Here is a 16,722-nt window from a genome sequence, read left to right as displayed (position 1 = left end):
CGCCCTATGCATGGCTCACACGTAAATAAAAAGGGAGCTTTCCCCGAACAAACCTACCACAAGTGTTTTAGGGAAGCAGGCAGAGTTAAGAATCTAATTCACCCCAAACTATGTCTAAATCTCCGCAAAGCAGAGTCAGCAAGCCTGGCAAACAGACAGATGCTATTAAAAGGCATGCCAATCAAAGTGGCTTGAACAGCCTCTAAAACTCAGAGGTGTGCAACCAGGCACGTCAACAGAGTACTACCGAAGAGGCCATAGCTCGGCCTATGGAATCAGTGGTGTCCATACCTCAGCGACTAATCCGTTTAGCCGCTTGTTGCCCATCCCGTACCAACAAAACAAGATTGGTCGGTATCTCTTACGAACGGGAGGGCAGTAGGCGCTTCAACAAGTCCCATAATGCATGGGAGGAGCGTCCAAGGACACAAGAAGTACTGAGAGATGACAGTGCAGAACTGGTGGAGGCGAAAATATCCTTGCCACAAGTATCCAATTTCCTGGCCTCTCTTTCTGGGAAGACAGCAGGGAGCCTATCAATATTTTGGGGAGCCAAGGTAGCCTAAACCACAAAAACTATGATGAGCTGGATGTCTAAGGAGACATGTTGGATCTACAGGGGCTGGCAGGCGTCTGTGCGCAACAGGGTTATCCACAGGGGTCCCCGTTTCGGCTTAGCTCAAACCCCCAACAGAACATCAAAAACAGCCTCACTATAAGGAAACACCGGCTGCTACAGTACTTACAGTGTATTCAATATAACAACCTGGAAAATGAAGATGTAACTAATAAAGTTTGCTTAATACAAAAATATAAAAAAGAACAATAAAACATAGAGTTTTTCTACCAATTGAATGGGATTCTCTTTTTGGAATATTAAAGAAAAAGCTAATCAAGGAGGAGTTAATAATCATATCATTTTGCAAAGTTAAGGGATCAGGGCACCACAGTCCAAAGGTCAGTGGCATACAGTCCCCAAGGAGAGAACAACAGGTGCACAATATGTCCAATCAAAACCCACCCAAACCCCACCCAGGCAAATGGCTACAGTTAAGAGTCATCACTATCTCCATTGTTCAGTCAGAATCCGGAGCCAAGAACCTATCACCCAGATCACACCACACAAGGATATCATCTTCAAACTTATGATCCCTCCTGCGTAGTTTTCTATGAACCTCTTCTGCCACCATTCATTCTGCCTTGTCTTTATGCCAGTAATGTAGATCTGGAGCATGCTGTCGCATCCAGGTGATAGCCACCCTGCACCTAGCAAGAACCAGCACCAGATGCATGAATTTATATGCTATCTTGCGGCCTTTAGGTCTCCTATTATTCCCCAACAGACACCACTGCAGTGTTATCTTGACCTATATAGAAGGAACCCCTAGGAATACACCTACTACTGGAATCCAAATATCTTGCATTCATTAGCAACACCAGGCCAGGTGAAGGAAGTCAGCCCCCTGAAATCCATAGCAGGGGCACTGATCAGACCGGATCAGAGATATCCTCCGAAGAGTCAAGAGGTCAGATAAGTGCAATGCAAAAAAATACATTGGACCAGCTTAAAGCGGGTACTGGGTGATACAGATCAGGTGAGGGTGCAGACTCAAGCCCAGTCCTCATCCTCCATGGATGCCCCCAGGTCCTCTTTCCAAGCTGGTCAGGTCCACAGCCGGCCACACACCACATCTGCTCTCAAAGCTTTATACATAAATGATCTAAGATGTCTACCCAACCCACAGGACAGTAAAGTTTACAGAGTGTCAGACACCACTGGTACCGCAGGAAAGGTGGTCTAGGTTTGCCTGTACAACTAGTCAAGCAAGTATAGTGCAGATAGTGACAGGGTCCTAATGCAAATTCAGCCCTGGCATCCTTGAAAGAAATAAAGTGCTCTTTGGGGTACATGTCCCTGAAGAGCTCATAGCCCACGTTGCTCCAAACCTGAAAAGACGTTTTCAACCATTTATCGGACCAATGCCAGTATCCACATCAGCAACTCCAGGTGAAAGGGGGGACGTCAACACCACAGTGATTAGTCTTTCACAGAGTTACACAATCTGCCGCACTACAAACGGCGCACCATCGGGGGCCCCCGTCATCAATAACGTGGGGAGCTGACCAATATCGACCATCCCCGCCAACATGCGTTTCTCCCAGCTGTCTCCAGGATCAAGTCAGCACACAGCAGTTCGCAAGCACACAGCATAGTAATAGAAGTCAAGCTGTGGCACCTCAGGACCGCCCTCCTACAATTGTCTGGTCAGTTTGGTCAAGGCCACCCTGCTGCATTTCCCAGTCCAATGAAGAGACACAAGGATCAAATTCAACTGTCTGAAAACCCTGGCAGGCAATGAGCAATTCTGAATGGTACAGAAACAGCGCGGCAAGAGCACCATCTTGGAGATGGCTATTCTGCCCATCAACGACAGCAGGAGAGTAATCCAGAAGGCGACCGAGTCTCTTAACAACGCCATCACTCTCCCCACATTAAGACACATTTTTTGTGCCTTGGGGTGCGCAAACATAATCCCTAGGTACCTTAAGTGTTTCAAGCTCCCAGTGCAGTCCAATGTTTGGCAGGCGTTCTACTAGGGTTCCAACCAGCGGAAACAGATACTTTTAAGTTAATATAATTGTAATCCCACATTCTATATCGCTGTTATTGTATGCTTTTATTTAGCTTGTTTCACAAATGTTACCAGAGAGTATGTAATGATAAATGATCAGCAGCAACACCAGAAAGTGACCTTGAATCAGGGAGTGTGAGCAGTCCTAGGGCCTATTGGTTAGGCCTTCTGTCAGCCTTTTGTTGTGTAGACTGATGCCTCTGATCATTGAACTGTGATGAGATTTCAGGTGTAACAAGAAATCGCTGACTGAGAAGCAGGTGAGTCAAAACGAGGGTGTGATGCCAAAAAGTACAGCTAGATCCACTTGTGAAGAAGCAGCTTCATGAACATTCAACCATAACAAACAGTTACCTGATGGTGGCATGATCTACCCACTGCTTATTCATTGTGGAATCAAAGTCTCATTGGAAGTGCAACATGGTCCACTTCAAAAAGAAAGTACAAGAGTGCCCAATGGCAACAAGAAGCTATTAGCCACCAGTTGCTGATAGCAGAGCAAAACTGAGACACAACAGGGAAGGAACAATTTACAATCATTTGGGCTTTATGGAACCAATCCGTTTATTAAGCCTGTGGAAAGCAATGCAGAGCTGTTCGAGTACAACCAGTGGCCGGCGGTGAAATAACATATACGGCAGTGAACACGACTGTTTGCCTACAACCCTGGGGATGGCAGCAAAACTCAGGCAGCGTTTTATAACCTTAAACTATAACAAAATATAATAGCCCATGCCCACCCACCCCTGCTCCTCTGTACAAAGAGTGTCTATGCCGGTGCCTTAGATGTAAAGTCACTGCCAAAAGGAAAGGATTGGTATTTGGTTGGAAATCGCCATTAGTCAGAGACGGGGGACTCAGTAGGAACCTAGCGAAGTAGTCTCAAGTTAGAGGATCATTTGGGCTTCAAAGATGTTCAGTATCTACTTATTTTGCACTGCCTCAACAATACATGTAAACCACAAACCATTTGAACGGCTGATTGCCATGGGGTTATCCAAACCTGCCTCAATTATAAAATACAGTGCTGGATAGTCCTAAGGGAATGTGGTTGGATGACTCTGTCTAACCTGGAAGGGGAGAGAGGTATAGACTAAAGTCTGCAGCAGTACTGTTAAGCTGTCCCATTGAAAACATTTGCACTCACCGTTTTCTCCTCTTTTTCATCTGAAGTTCCCGGGCACTTTGGTTTGGTTTTCGCCAGGACGAGAAAAAATAAACAAGTGACCTTTGATTGTTTTGTGGAGGCGTTTTAACAACTGATTATGTTACAACTACTGCTGACTACCATGCTCTTGGAGTGATACAACCCTTTAGGGCAATTATGACATGCATAATTCTTACTATTACCTGATAAAAACAAGCATTTGCAATGCAATAGGTCTCGCATTTATGAGAGTTTGAGCTATTGGCATTGTAAATGACAAAGCCTATTTTCTAGATGTTTTTAAACAGATAAATTAAAAGCATTGTTATTTACAAAAATATGAAAATGCGAGGCCTATTGCATTGCAAATGCGTGCAAAAGCGTTGTGAGAGAGCGTGTCCTGACTGCAACTGCAAAATAGTGCTTGGAGGCTGTAATTAAAGCCTACTGAGCAACAACACACATGACAGGGGGTGTCACCATGAGAGGTAACAAAATGAGGCAAGGCGGTACTAAAGCATGACCGCTAAGCCTTTTGACCAATGAACAGCCACAGTTTACAGTGGACAATGATACAAACCAATGAAAAATGTGGGCAGTGAGTGGGCGGAGCTTCTAGCCCCTACCTCATGCACTGCCCAGGCTCGACCTAAAAACCATCTGAGTTTAGGGAGCACAACTTTGGAACGTTTCAATTTCTCATTGTGGAGAAAAGCAAAAAAGTAGCGAAGGAAATCTGATAAAATTCAACATGGAGCAAAGAGATGCATTAAAATAATAGGCAAAAAAGTTGCAAGAATGATGGAGGGATGGAAGGGGCACTATTGATGGTAATTGAGCTACTGGGGTAAGATAGGGCCACTGGAATTATGCGATTGGGCAGCCACAACGATTTTCCCATTATTAAAGATCTGCAGAATGATTCATCATCTGCCATATAACCTACATTTTTTTTTTGAAAACTTTTTATTCAGTGAACTTTAGGCAGTGATGACAAATTACAAAGGAACATGTGATACAATTAGGTGACACATTTCCGAAATCAGTACCACTATTGTACCGAGTTAATGAGCATCTCCCTTAATACCAGCAGACTGTGGTTCAGTCCCCACCCTGTCCCCTTCAATCCTCATCCGAGCTGTCTGAGTCCCCTTCTGGTATTGGGTCGCAGATGTCCCCCCTATAGATGTTCCAAGCCGCCCATATTTTTGTCCATTTACGTGGGCTTTTACGATTAGTATACACTGTTCTTTCCGTTACCATAGTAAGGTCCATATCTTTGCACCAGGCCTCCAGCGATGGCGAGTCCACTGCTCCCCATTTTTGTGCAATGTTTCGTTTTGCCACCATGAGTCCCAGAGTGACCCACGTCTGTCCATGGCGTGTGAGATCATTGGGCTCCCAAATGTTAATTAGACATCTGCGCGGCTCTGGTATTATCGACACCTCCATCACTTGTGATATTGTTCTCATTATCTGCCGCCAGTATTCTGCTATTGCTGAACATTCCCACATTGTATGTATGAAAGTTCTCTCTTCTCCGCACCCTCATAGGCAATATGGATGTGTGCCCTCAGTATTTTATATAACATGGTTCTGGTATAGTATACCCTATGGAGGATCTTAAGCTGCACCAACCGAAGCCTGGCTGGGATTCCCACCTCCTTAGGCGATGCTAAGGCTTCTTGCCACTCGGAATCATCTACTTCTCCCACATCCGCCACCCATTTGCCCCGCAATGAGACTGTCGGGTCTGGCAGGTTGTTGAGTAACTTTTTATATGTGAGGGATGTGGCACTCTTTTGCATGTGGTCTGTCAGTAGTCGGTCCTCTAGTGGGGAGGCTTCGGGGACTTCAGTGTCTGGTGGGATCACCGCTAGTAACGCGTGTCTGATTTGCGTATACCTGTATATCTCCGTCGGGCCTAGTTTGTATTGGTGCTGGAGTTGCGCAAAAGGGATTACAGTCCCCTTCTCCCACTGTGGAGATGCCTATATTGTCCCACTGTTCAAAACCCTTACTATTTCTCAGCTGTATAATCTACATTTTTTTAAAACCATTTTTATTATTTTGTAATGAAAACATAGGGCACACAATAATCTTACAGTGTGTGTATAGCGATTAGCACTCGATATAATCTACATTTTAATCCTCCGTGAAACACAGACACACACTACAAAAGGTCCTCCAGCAGCGGTCAGAGCTTCATATGCAGTCAGAGGCTGCACAACAGCATTGCGGGGGGGGGGTGCGCTTTCAGTGCCGGAAGTGGGAGTTTTAGAAGTGGTTGATGAAAGAAAAGCTATACCCGTGGCACTGACAACTAGACACAAGAGCCTGTTGGGAGGGAGGGAGGGAGGGAGGGAGGGAGAGAGAGGGAGAGAGGGAGAGAGGGAGGGAGGGAGGGAGGGAGGGAGGGAGGGAGGGAGGGAGGGAGGGAGGGAGGGAGGGAGGGAGAGAGAGAGAGAGAGAGAGAGAGAGAGAGAGAGAGAGAGAGAGAGAGAGAGAGAGAGAGAGAGAGAGAGAGAGAGAGAGAGAGGAGAGAGGGAGAGAGAGAGAGAGAGAGAGAGAGAGAGAGAGAGAGAGAGAGAGAGAGAGAGAGAGAGAGAATGAATGAGTGTATGTGTGAGAGAGAGACCTTGTGCCCGAGAGAACCATGTGTAAGAGAATTAGTGTCGGTGTGTGTCACAGTTTGCAGAAATCTTTGTGACGGTGTTTGAGAGAAAGAATGTCTGTGTAAATGTGTGCAAGAGGGAAACACGTGCTCGAGTGAACTGCTCGTTTCCTGAAGGGGATTTCTAAAACTTACTGTTGGAAGGAAGCCTGGATGCGAGAGCCAAGCTAGAGCAATTTAGGGAGGGAAGGGAAGTCCTGCTATAAGGGGAAGGGGTGCCCATGTGTGCTGCTCCTGCCCTGAGTGTCCGTAGGAAGTTGAGCATTTCTGTGCACCCTAGGAGCAGGGTGTCGGGGTACAGACATTCAAAAAATAAAAACGCAAATAGCATACACGGACAGTGCCACAGGAGGAGGGCATGCATTAGCGCTGACAGCACATTGGATTATATGCACACAAAACAAGCATTGGTGTAGAACCGGGGGGTCTTGGAAGCAGACCACCCAGCAGTGCAGGAAACACTCAAGTCCACAGCTTCCTCCAAGTACGTTCACAAATGGGAGACCACACCACTGGGAGTGAAGAAACACAGGTTTATTAATCTTACACGGCAATCTCTAGAGATGGAAAAGTGTCCGTGACCCACTGGAGGTAGGTAATGGGAGACTGTTCGAATTGCAAGGAGCACGCAGCATCCTTTATTGGACGTGGACACTCCCTTCGCAGAGAAGGACTGCAGAAAGTTCATATAGCTTGCGGGATGGAGATACAGATCACCTGCCCTTTGTCACGGAGCTTGATGCTGGAATGGGGCAGTCTAAGCCTTAGGCACATCACCTGCCTCTTGCCGTGTAGTTTGAACAGGAATGGAACCCCCGGGCAAGGTCATCTGCCATATCAACATTTCTGAAACATTTTAGCATGGGTGCGGGGAAAAGGTCAGCTCGAGTGCAGGTCGACCTGTACGTGGTCAGTGGGACAGAGGTGAAATGGACGCTGTAGTCACAAAGATGGTGAGGCACATGGCAACTTGGCAGATTCAGGTTTCACAGTCCCTCCTTTTGCCATGGGCAACATCTCAGTCAATATCGATCCACATAAGCTCGTCTACAGCTTGTTGATACAGTATTTTACTATCTTTGGTCCGTTGAGGCGGCAAGGTAGGTGATGTACATCCGATAGCACAGATAGAACAGAGTGCGGGCCACAGTGGATGCACAGACAGCAGAAGAACAGGAGAGCTAGCGGAATCAGTAAGATTGTCATCATTTTCCAACCCCGGGAGACGAGTAGTTGCCAGAATCCAGAGCTCCAAGACCAGGGAGTTTTAGTTTCTTGATGGATTTCGGAGGCAATTCGGTGAAGCTTGGAGATAGCATCATATACTGACGGTGACGAATCAGGAATATACACACAACAGCTTGCGCCGATGATGCGGCAGGCTCCTCCCCTATCCGCTAAGCACCATACGATTTTGGAGGGCAACCAGGCGGGTGGCATCAAGTTTGGCAGAGTAGTTGGTCAGTATTCCTGCAGTCACATTAATTGTTGCTTCAAGGACTCTGGTTAGTCTTCTGATTTGGAGGCTGTTGGACATAGGATCCCAGTACAGCAACAGTCCTTTCATAGCATCATAGAACTATTGACCTGTGGAGTCTGTCTGGTCCACATCTGGCAATTGTCTCCTTTGGCGGTGGTACATATTGTCTCTGTTGAAAGCGGGTGGTAAGAGGAAAACAATGTAGCAAGTACCACTCCAGTCGGGAGGTAACCAGGTGTAAGCTTTGTTTCCACACACAAAATGCAATCCTGTAGGAAGGCGGAGATATGGTGTGAAATTGTCATAAGTCATTGTAGTATTGCATAGACTGACTCCTATCGGTGTTTTTCCTCGGCCTTGCAGACATAATGTACCAGGGCGTGGCGTCACAGAAATGGCAACTGTTTTAGCTCGAATGGTAACAAAAGTGTAACCCCACGTACCTCGCATAGGGGTGGACATGATGGCATGCATCGGTGCTGAGTCAGAGGCATTACAGATGGTATTATTGTGGGCATGGAATGTCCAAAGAAAGGGCTGGAATGTGGTAAGGTTGCCAGCTTCGCCACGTGAGGGAAAGACATTTGTCATGTTGTACATCAAAGTGCAAGTATAAGCAGACGAGGCAGGGAACACTAGGAACTGTACAGTGTGTTGAGTTGCATGAGGTAGAAGTCCAAAAACATAACAGTCAGTTGCACCCGCATCTTGATTAAACTGGTGCAGCATTTGGATGAAAGTATTATTACTGAATTCAGAATGTCTGTTGAAGTGGGAATCAAGCCACTGAACATACGAATGTTCAGGAACTTCAGATGGTTGTGGGGTGTGAGGCAGGACAGTGTGATGGGCTGGAGCTGTTTCTTCAATAATCCAGAACCCTACACTGAACAGAACAGCAAGCATAGTGAGGACAAACAGTACTATTGTCTTCGTACTGTAAATTCTCATTCTAGCTTTCTTCAGCATGGTGGTAGTACCACAGGTGCATGTGGCCTCTGGATTCATACCGTTCCTGTGTCGTTGACTGTTTTCTTCATCGGGGGGAACATTGGCAGACCTGGATGATGGCCCTTGTTGGTAATCGTTGGTCAAGGGGGTGCGTAGTCTTTGATACTCATGAACAGGACGGATTGTGACATATCTGGGTTTTGGGGACATTGGCCCCACATTATCGTAACCTCCATCCATGATAGCTCTACAAGCGTCCCCAGAGTACTGCAATGTCCCTAATAACTGCCGATAGTTAATGCTTTACTGATCAATATTTGCCCCGGTAACCCACTCCTAGGACCCTCAGTCAGGTTTTACTACCGCCCTGCAGCAATGGACAATGGAGTACTAACGTCCCTTGGAGCAGGGCTGGTTCTTCAGCTTAGCCTTGGATCGGAGGTAGTATCCGTCTGTTCCCTCGTCACAAAGTTCTAGTTCAGGTTCAGAATCTGAGTCACAGTCTATTGGTCTGTTGTAGGTCAGGACATCTTTGTGTACTTTCAAGTTGTCTTCAGTTATGGGATCCACTTTTCTGCACTGGGAGGCATGGACCCAGGATTTCTTTCCCTCTACTCGCAAGGCCGTTCTGGTCCCCAGCAGCACCTGCAAGGAACCCTTCCAGCGAGGCTGCAGAGACTGAGTGCATGCTAAGTTCTTCACCAGGACGAAGACTCCGGGTTTGATATCATGGCCAGGGCCCTGAGATCTGTCTGTGACGGATGCCAGGACCTGTTCATGGAGTAAAGACAATGTTTTAGTGAGTTCATACAGATAATCAGTCAACACTTCCTGGAGAAGGTCAGTCAGGGATTTCGGAGATGGGGCATTCCAAATATTCATAGGTCTACCAAAAACTTTCTCGTAGGGCGTAAGGTGTGACTTAGAATGTGGGACTGATCATATAGACAGCAGAGCTAGAGGTAGAGCATTTACCAAATTCAATCCTGTCTCAGTTGTTATCTTAGCTAATTTCTCCTTCAGGATTCCATTATAACGTTCCACTAATCCTGCTGCCTGGGGGTGAAATGCAGCGTGGAATTTTTGTTTGACCCCCAGTCCCTCTAAGATATGTTTGACTGTCTGGCTGATAAAATGCGATCCTCGATCACTTTGCATCAATCTACAAAGGCCATAGCGGGGAAAGAATTCCTTCAGGAGTAGTTTAGCTGTAGTAATGGCAGTATTATCCTTGGTGGGGTATGCTTCCACCCATTTACTGAATGCACAGACCACCACCAAGACATACTTGTGGCTGTTAACTCTGTTCATTTGGATATAATCCATCTGAAGGAAAAGGGGCAGAGGGCAGTGCAAAACCTTTGTTCCCTTTCCCACATTGTATCTTAAACAGGTCAGACAATGCTTGACAAATCGCTCGGCCAGGGGTCTCAATTTGGGATGGTCCCATGCTTCCTTGAGCATAGTATACATGGCCGGGGACTCAATGTGTGCAGGTAAGTGTGTCATTGTAAGTAAGGGAATAACATATGCTGTTGGTAGTTTCCAACTAGGAGTATCCTGAGATCTCCAACATCCCTCCTCATTTAACATAGGCTGTGTTCCTGGCTGTGCTGTCGGCCAGAGCGTTCCCCTGTCCTACTTCGTCAATAACTTTCTTGTGTGCCGCGCATTTGTTCACCGCTAACTTAGCAGGGAGAGTGATGGCTTCCAAAAGGGCATTAACCAATTCACCATGTTGTATAGGCGTCCCATGAGAAGTGAGAAACCCTCTTTCTTTCCACAGTAGTGCAAAATTGTGTACTACCCCAAAAGCATACTGACTGTCGGTGTAGATGTTTACAGTCATGCCTGTACTGAGGATGCAAGCGCGCATAAGTGCTGTTATCTCTGCCGCTTGTGCTGATTTCTGTAATATTCGGGCAGTCTCAACTACTGTAAGTGCCATTGTGACAGAATAGGCTGCAGATGTGGTGCCATTCGGGAGTTTCAGGCAAGAGCCGTCTACCCACAGGTGACCTTCTGCATCTGGTAAGGCTGTGTCTTTAAGGTCCACCCTTCCCTTGGTTTCTGCTCTTGTTCGGAATACGCAATCATGATGGGGTGGCTGAGTGAAGGGGTCGGTATCAGGTAGGGGTAGGAGTGCAGCGGGAATCAGAGTGGTACAGCGTTGAATAGTTGTGTGCCGCGCATTTGATCACCGCTAACTTAGCAGGGAGATTGATGGCTTCCAAGAGGGCATTAACCAATTCACCATGTTGTATAGGCGTCCCACGAGAAGTGAGAAACCCTCTTTCTTTCCACAGTAGTGCAAAATTGTGTACTACCCCAAAAGCATACTGACTGTCGGTGTAGATGTTTACAGTCATGCCTGTACTGAGGATGCAAGCGCGCATAAGTGCTGTTATCTCTGCCGCTTGTGCTGATTTCTGTAATATTCGGGCAGTCTCAACTACTGTAAGTGCCGTTGTGACAGAATAGGCTGCAGATGTGGTGCCATTCGGGAGTTTCAGGCAAGAGCCGTCTACCCACAGGTGACCTTCTGCATCTGGTAAGGCTGTGTCTTTAAGGTCCACCCTTCCCTTGGTTTCTGCTTCTGTTCGGAATACACAATCATGATGGGGTGGCTGAGTGAGGGGGTCGGTATCAGGTAGGGGTAGGAGTGCATCGGGATTCAGAGTGGTACAGCGTTGAATAGTTATGTGCGCATTTAACAGGGTGAGTTTGTATCCATACAGTCGAGCACTAGTAAGGTGTTGGGTTTTGGTTTTATTTAACAGAATATCAATGGCATGTGGTACCAGAACTGTTAATAGGGACCCTAGAACTATACCCTCTGTCTGCCGCACTGCCACAGCAGCCGCTGCTACAGCGCGCAGACAGATAGGCAAAGCTCGGGCAACTGGATCCAAACAGCATAAAAATCGGCACAGGGTCGTTTGTGTGTACCATGCATTTGACAGAGAAGTGAGAGGACACCACCTGACCGTTCGTGTAACAAGAGAAAAAATGGCTTTTGATAATCAGGTGTACCTAAAACTGGGGATGAACACATAGGGTCATGAATGCTTCCGCATGCTGTGATGTCCAGGGAATAGGATCAAAAACATCTTTAGTCATCAGGGAAAGAGGTGGCTTGATAATGAGTGAAAAATTTGGGACCCACTGTCTACAGAATTAGGTGAGACCTATTAGTGCTCTTGTTGGACCTGGCCCTTTTTGGCAGGTTCACCCCGAAACTTTTTGCTTTTGCCTAGCCTGTTTCTGTGACCTGGTTTTGGTGATTTTAGGCCTCTGCGCACTTTTTTTTTACTGTGGTACAGTGTAAAGTGCGTGAGCTCTCTGTGTATGTGTGGTGAGTGACCTGCCCTTCCATAGGAATGCATGGGGAATATGTGTGACCATGGTAGTTCCTGATGTGTGGGGAGTGCAGGGTCGAGTTTGGTATGTGCGAACTCGTGAGATTGAATGCTGCGTAATGATGTATGCGGCATGAATGTGTCAGGAGCCCCCAGGAGGTTGTCTGAGTCAGCCCGTGGTTGAATGACTGCATCTGCAACTAGAGTGGTGGGCGGAGATAGCACCTGGGAGTGAATAGGGCTGTGCCTGCCTGCCACAATGCTGGCCCCACCTCCTGCTGGGCGGCCTCTGCCCCTCACACTGAAAGGAGTTCCCTACAACCAGTTCTAGCTGGTTCTCACACTGCCTGCACCCTTTAGACAAAGGATTTTATAGTATAAAAAGGGGCTGTGTCCCCTTACAAAATGCTCTTGTTTTCTAACTTGAATCCTGCCAGGGGCGTGCTGCTGCTTGGGCCCAGGGGAATCCCTGGGCCCTGCCCAGCCCCTGGACACCTGATGGACTTCCCTTCTCTGGGAGCTGCTGTGCTCCACCTTATGTCCTGGACTGCTGAGGTCCTGGACTCCTGAAGGACTCTGCTGGACTTGTTGTTCCTGTAGCGCTGAGGGGGCGCTTTATTTGCATCAAGCACTGAGAGAGCGCTTTATTATCCATCTAGTGCTAGGAGCGCTTTATTTCTGATTATAGCGCTGGTAGCGCTCTGTTCATTTGCCTTATAGCGCTTGGAAGCGCTTAATTTCCCATTGCCGGTGCCCATCCGGCATTGCCCCGCTCACTGCCGCATTTGTTTTCTGGCCAGGATCGCCGCCGCCGCCCGGCCGGAAGTCAGGCAGGCCGGGGCGGGACGAGCAGGACAACAGGAAGTGGTGGAGAGAGGAGGTCGGGAGCCTACCCCGCCTCCTCGTGGACCGTGAGTTGTGCGGCGTAGAGGAAGCTTGGCCTGTTACGGGGCTCCCGTGTGCTGAGGGAGCCCCGGGAAGAGAAAAGGAAGCGTGGCCTGTTGCGGGACTCCCGTGTGCTGAGGGAGCCCCGGGAAGAGGAGGAAGCTGTCCGGCGTAAGGGAGAGAGAGAAGTCCGGCTGCCCGAGCCGCGAGGCCTCCGTGCTGCCAGGAGAGCCCCGCAGCAGGAGAGAGGAAGCCCCAGCCGCCGCGAGCAGTCGGTGAGTCAGGGCTGGGCCGGGCAGAGTGGGGCATATCTGTTTTCGCTCCCCGTGGGAGCAGAAGAAGCCTAGGGGTGCCGGCGGGAGTTAAGGCCAGCGCGAGGCCCCGGATGCTGTTGGTGCAAGCAGGGCGGCCCCGGTTGGCAGTGGGTCGCCCCAACGTTGTAGAGCCCCGAGAAAACTCCGGGGGCCATTTTAGTTAGAGGGGGCGTCGGGGCACATTGCCGGTGCCCGCCCCCTCGTGCCTACGAGATGTTTTGTTCCTGAGAGCCCTGAGAGGCTCCAGGCCAGCAATATTGTTTTAGAGCCCTGCGAGGGCTCCGGGGGCATTTGTTCTTTCGAGTCCCCCAGAGGGGGGGGGCTCCACCGAAGGCATCAGCATTTGTTGTAGAGCCATGAGAAGGCTCTGGGGGCCATTTTTAGTTAGAGGGGGCGCCGGGGCACATTGCTGGTGCCCGCCCCCTCCTGCCTGCAAATGTTATGTTTAGAGCCCTGTGAGGCTCTTGGGGTACAGAAGTGGTTTCAGAGCCTGTGTAGCTCCCACAGTTGGCACAGTTCTGTTCTAGGGTCAGTGAGGACCCTGTCGCAGTTTTTGATTCACAGCTGCCCAGCACTTCGTGGGCAGCTGCCACGTTTAGGCTCCTGACATTTGGACACAGGGCGTCCTAGCACCAACAAGGCCAGTTGGGCTAGGGACTGCCACAGGTGGTGGCTTATGTAAGTTTTTGCGCAATTGTATGGTTTTATTGCACCTCTGAATGTTTTTAGGCATCATGTGTTTTTGCGCTATTGAGTTGTGTTCTGGCACCTCTGAATGTTTTTTTGCATCATGTGTTTTCTTTCCTTACACCTCTGAATGTGTTTTTATGCATCATGTGTTTTCCTTTTCCCTGCACCTCTGAATGTTGTGATGCATCATGTGTTTTCCTTTTCCCTGCACCTCTGAATGTTGTGATGCATCATGTGTAATGTGTTCTTGCTTATACCCCTAAGTGTATTTTATTCTTAGGTGGTTGTGTTTTGCCTAGTATAGTTATACTAGAGAGGTTATGTGTCCATGCGTGATCTAGGCCTTTAGTTATTAGTATTGCGTAGTGTGTACCTACCTTTACCAGTAGTTACTGGTTGGGACCTATAATTGTTCTTTTGTGTTACACTTATTCTAAGTTCTACTAAGTGCTGATTCTGACAGTGGCCCATGAGGCCCTGTCTTGTACATAATCCCTTGTGAATATTGCCCGTGCCAGTTGGCACAATGTACATGTGTGATTTCTATCTGATGTGTTTTAACAATACAGAAGTTATTTTTATATAACCTTGTGTGGAGTTCCTTTTGTGGTGTGCCTAGGATGTTGTTGCTGTTGTGTGCTGGCGCAAATGCTTTACACATTGCCTCCGGGATAAGCCTGTCTGCTCGTGCCAAGCTACCAAGGGGGTGAGCAGGGGTTATCTTGGCGTGTGACTCTCTTGCCCTGACTAGAATGGTGGTTTCTGCCTGGCTTTGGCATCAGCCTTAGCCTACCAGAAATCCCAGTTCTAACATTGGTGGTCAGCGGTGCGGATTAGGACTTGTGTTTGCGCAGTACCACAGCGACAACTGGCTACATTACAAAACTCTGCATTTTTTAGGTAGTCACATGTTTGGGATTATTGTTTGGGATTTTGTTTTTCCTTAAGAGTGTCATTTTCAAATGGTGTTCCTGCGCTTTATGTTTAGTGGCAGATGAGAGAAAATGACAGGGCGGGACGCCAGTAGAGGGAGAGGTTCCCATAGATTAGGAATCCCTTGCTGGGTCCAGTGGCCAATGCCTGTTCCTGTCCCTGTGTGGGTAGATGGAAGAGAGGGAGTGTGGAGGAGAACTGGCTTGCTCAGGAGGGTGGTTATCCCCTGAGTGTAGTGTGTGTGTCTGGATTCCCCAGTATGGTAGGATCCAGTGGTGGCAGCTAAAATGTGTCCAGTGTCTGAAGTCCCATTCCCAGTTCCCAGAGTATGGTGCCTGGTACTCAGTAAGAGGGGTACAGGTTGAGAGTCAGGGGCAGTGAGGAACTGTCTCACCAGTCTGGAGGGGGAGTGTGTGGATGAGTGGTGTATTGAACTGGAGGAGTTGGTGTGAGTTTTTTAAAGGAGCTTGCACGGGAGGTGTACCTCTGGTGGTGTGCAGGAGGGCCTGCAGAGGCACTGGACAAGAAGGTGGAATTCTGGCGGTGTGCTAGATGTCTTGCAGAGGCATTAGGAAGTGATTCTAAAAGTAGTGGCTTGGGTATCTGATGATCCTGTGTAGGGGAAGAGGTTCATGTGTAGCCCAGCTAGGTCCCAGTAAAATGAAGAGGGTGTAGGGGCTCCCGTCCTGTCTCAGTGGAGGCGGAGTGAGTGTGGGACGGTGTGTCCCACGTTGGCCCAAAACCCTGTCTGAGGGCCTGGAGGGTTCCCTAAGGGAGCGCCAGGTCAGGGGCCTAGGCTGTACTTACAGGTCATTTGAGGAGGATCTTCCTGTGTCTGGAGGACGGGGAGTGTCTGTAACCAGAACTCCGGCGGTCCTGGTGTTGTGCAGTACCGCTCCTAAGTGGAGGGTGCAGAAGTCCTGGTTCGCTGGGCATTTGACTGTCTAGAGTGCTTGACCATTTGTGGGGCCTCTGGATGTCGTTCCCCGAGGAGGGGGGAGGCCAGGTTCAGATTCAGCCTGACCTGGAGGGAAGGGCATCTGTAATCAGTGTCCTGACCGGTTTTGGCTTCCAGGGGTACCGCTCCAAGGTGGGAGGGTGCAGAACTCTGGAAGGGGGTGCAGAGGGACTGTGTCCTTGTCTCTGACCCCGGTGCAACCTGAGGGTTTAGACCCTAGGTTGGGAGATTAGGAAACTTCCAGGTCAAGAAGGAATCTCTGCCAAAGTAGATCAGCTGAAGAGACTGAGGAGGCTGCCCTTGCTGTGTGATCTGGGGCCCACCTGCAGTTTGTTGTTTCCACTAAGGTAGAGGAAAGGGGACTTTGCTGTGTGCTGTGTCCCCCACCTGCTTGAAGAGGGACTGTGCTGTGTGCTTTGTACCTCAGAAGTGAAATAGTTTCCAGATCCCAGGTGGTAGACCAGTGATGGAGTGAGGTCCTGAACTGGTAGGAGAGTTGTGTTCTGGTGGGTGCTTCCCTGGGAGGGTGCGGAACCCCAGAAGTAGAGGTAGGGTGGGGCATTCTTGCCCGTGACCTCTGGTCAGCCTGAGGGTATGGTCCCTAGGTTGAAGGATCAGTGGTAGTTGTAGCTACACTGAGAGGGAGAGTGGAGAATGGCTATTGTGTGCCAGGGGTTACTGCCCCCACTCTGTGGATT

The 16,722-nt window shown here is 48.7% G+C and overlaps 2 protein-coding genes across 5 annotated transcripts in view; both read right to left on the bottom strand.

The window, feature by feature from the left end:
* The window catches only part of CLOCK (clock circadian regulator), a 1,757,788-nt gene that overhangs the window by 48,067 nt on the left and 1,692,999 nt on the right, over positions 1–16,722 (bottom strand). The window lies entirely within an intron of this gene.
* Positions 7,502–8,396, bottom strand: ERVMER34-1 (endogenous retrovirus group MER34 member 1, envelope). Its single transcript, XM_078679088.1, is given in 2 exon segments — positions 7,502–7,856; positions 7,858–8,396. Coding segments are annotated over 2 exon segments (894 nt in total).

The sequence above is a fragment of the Lissotriton helveticus genome, chromosome 2_2, assembly GCF_964261635.1.
Source record: "Lissotriton helveticus chromosome 2_2, aLisHel1.1, whole genome shotgun sequence".
Lineage (NCBI taxonomy): Eukaryota > Metazoa > Chordata > Amphibia > Caudata > Salamandridae > Lissotriton > Lissotriton helveticus.
The sequence above is the reverse complement of the archived record's forward strand: the minus strand, read 5'-3'. Positions and strand labels throughout refer to the sequence as shown.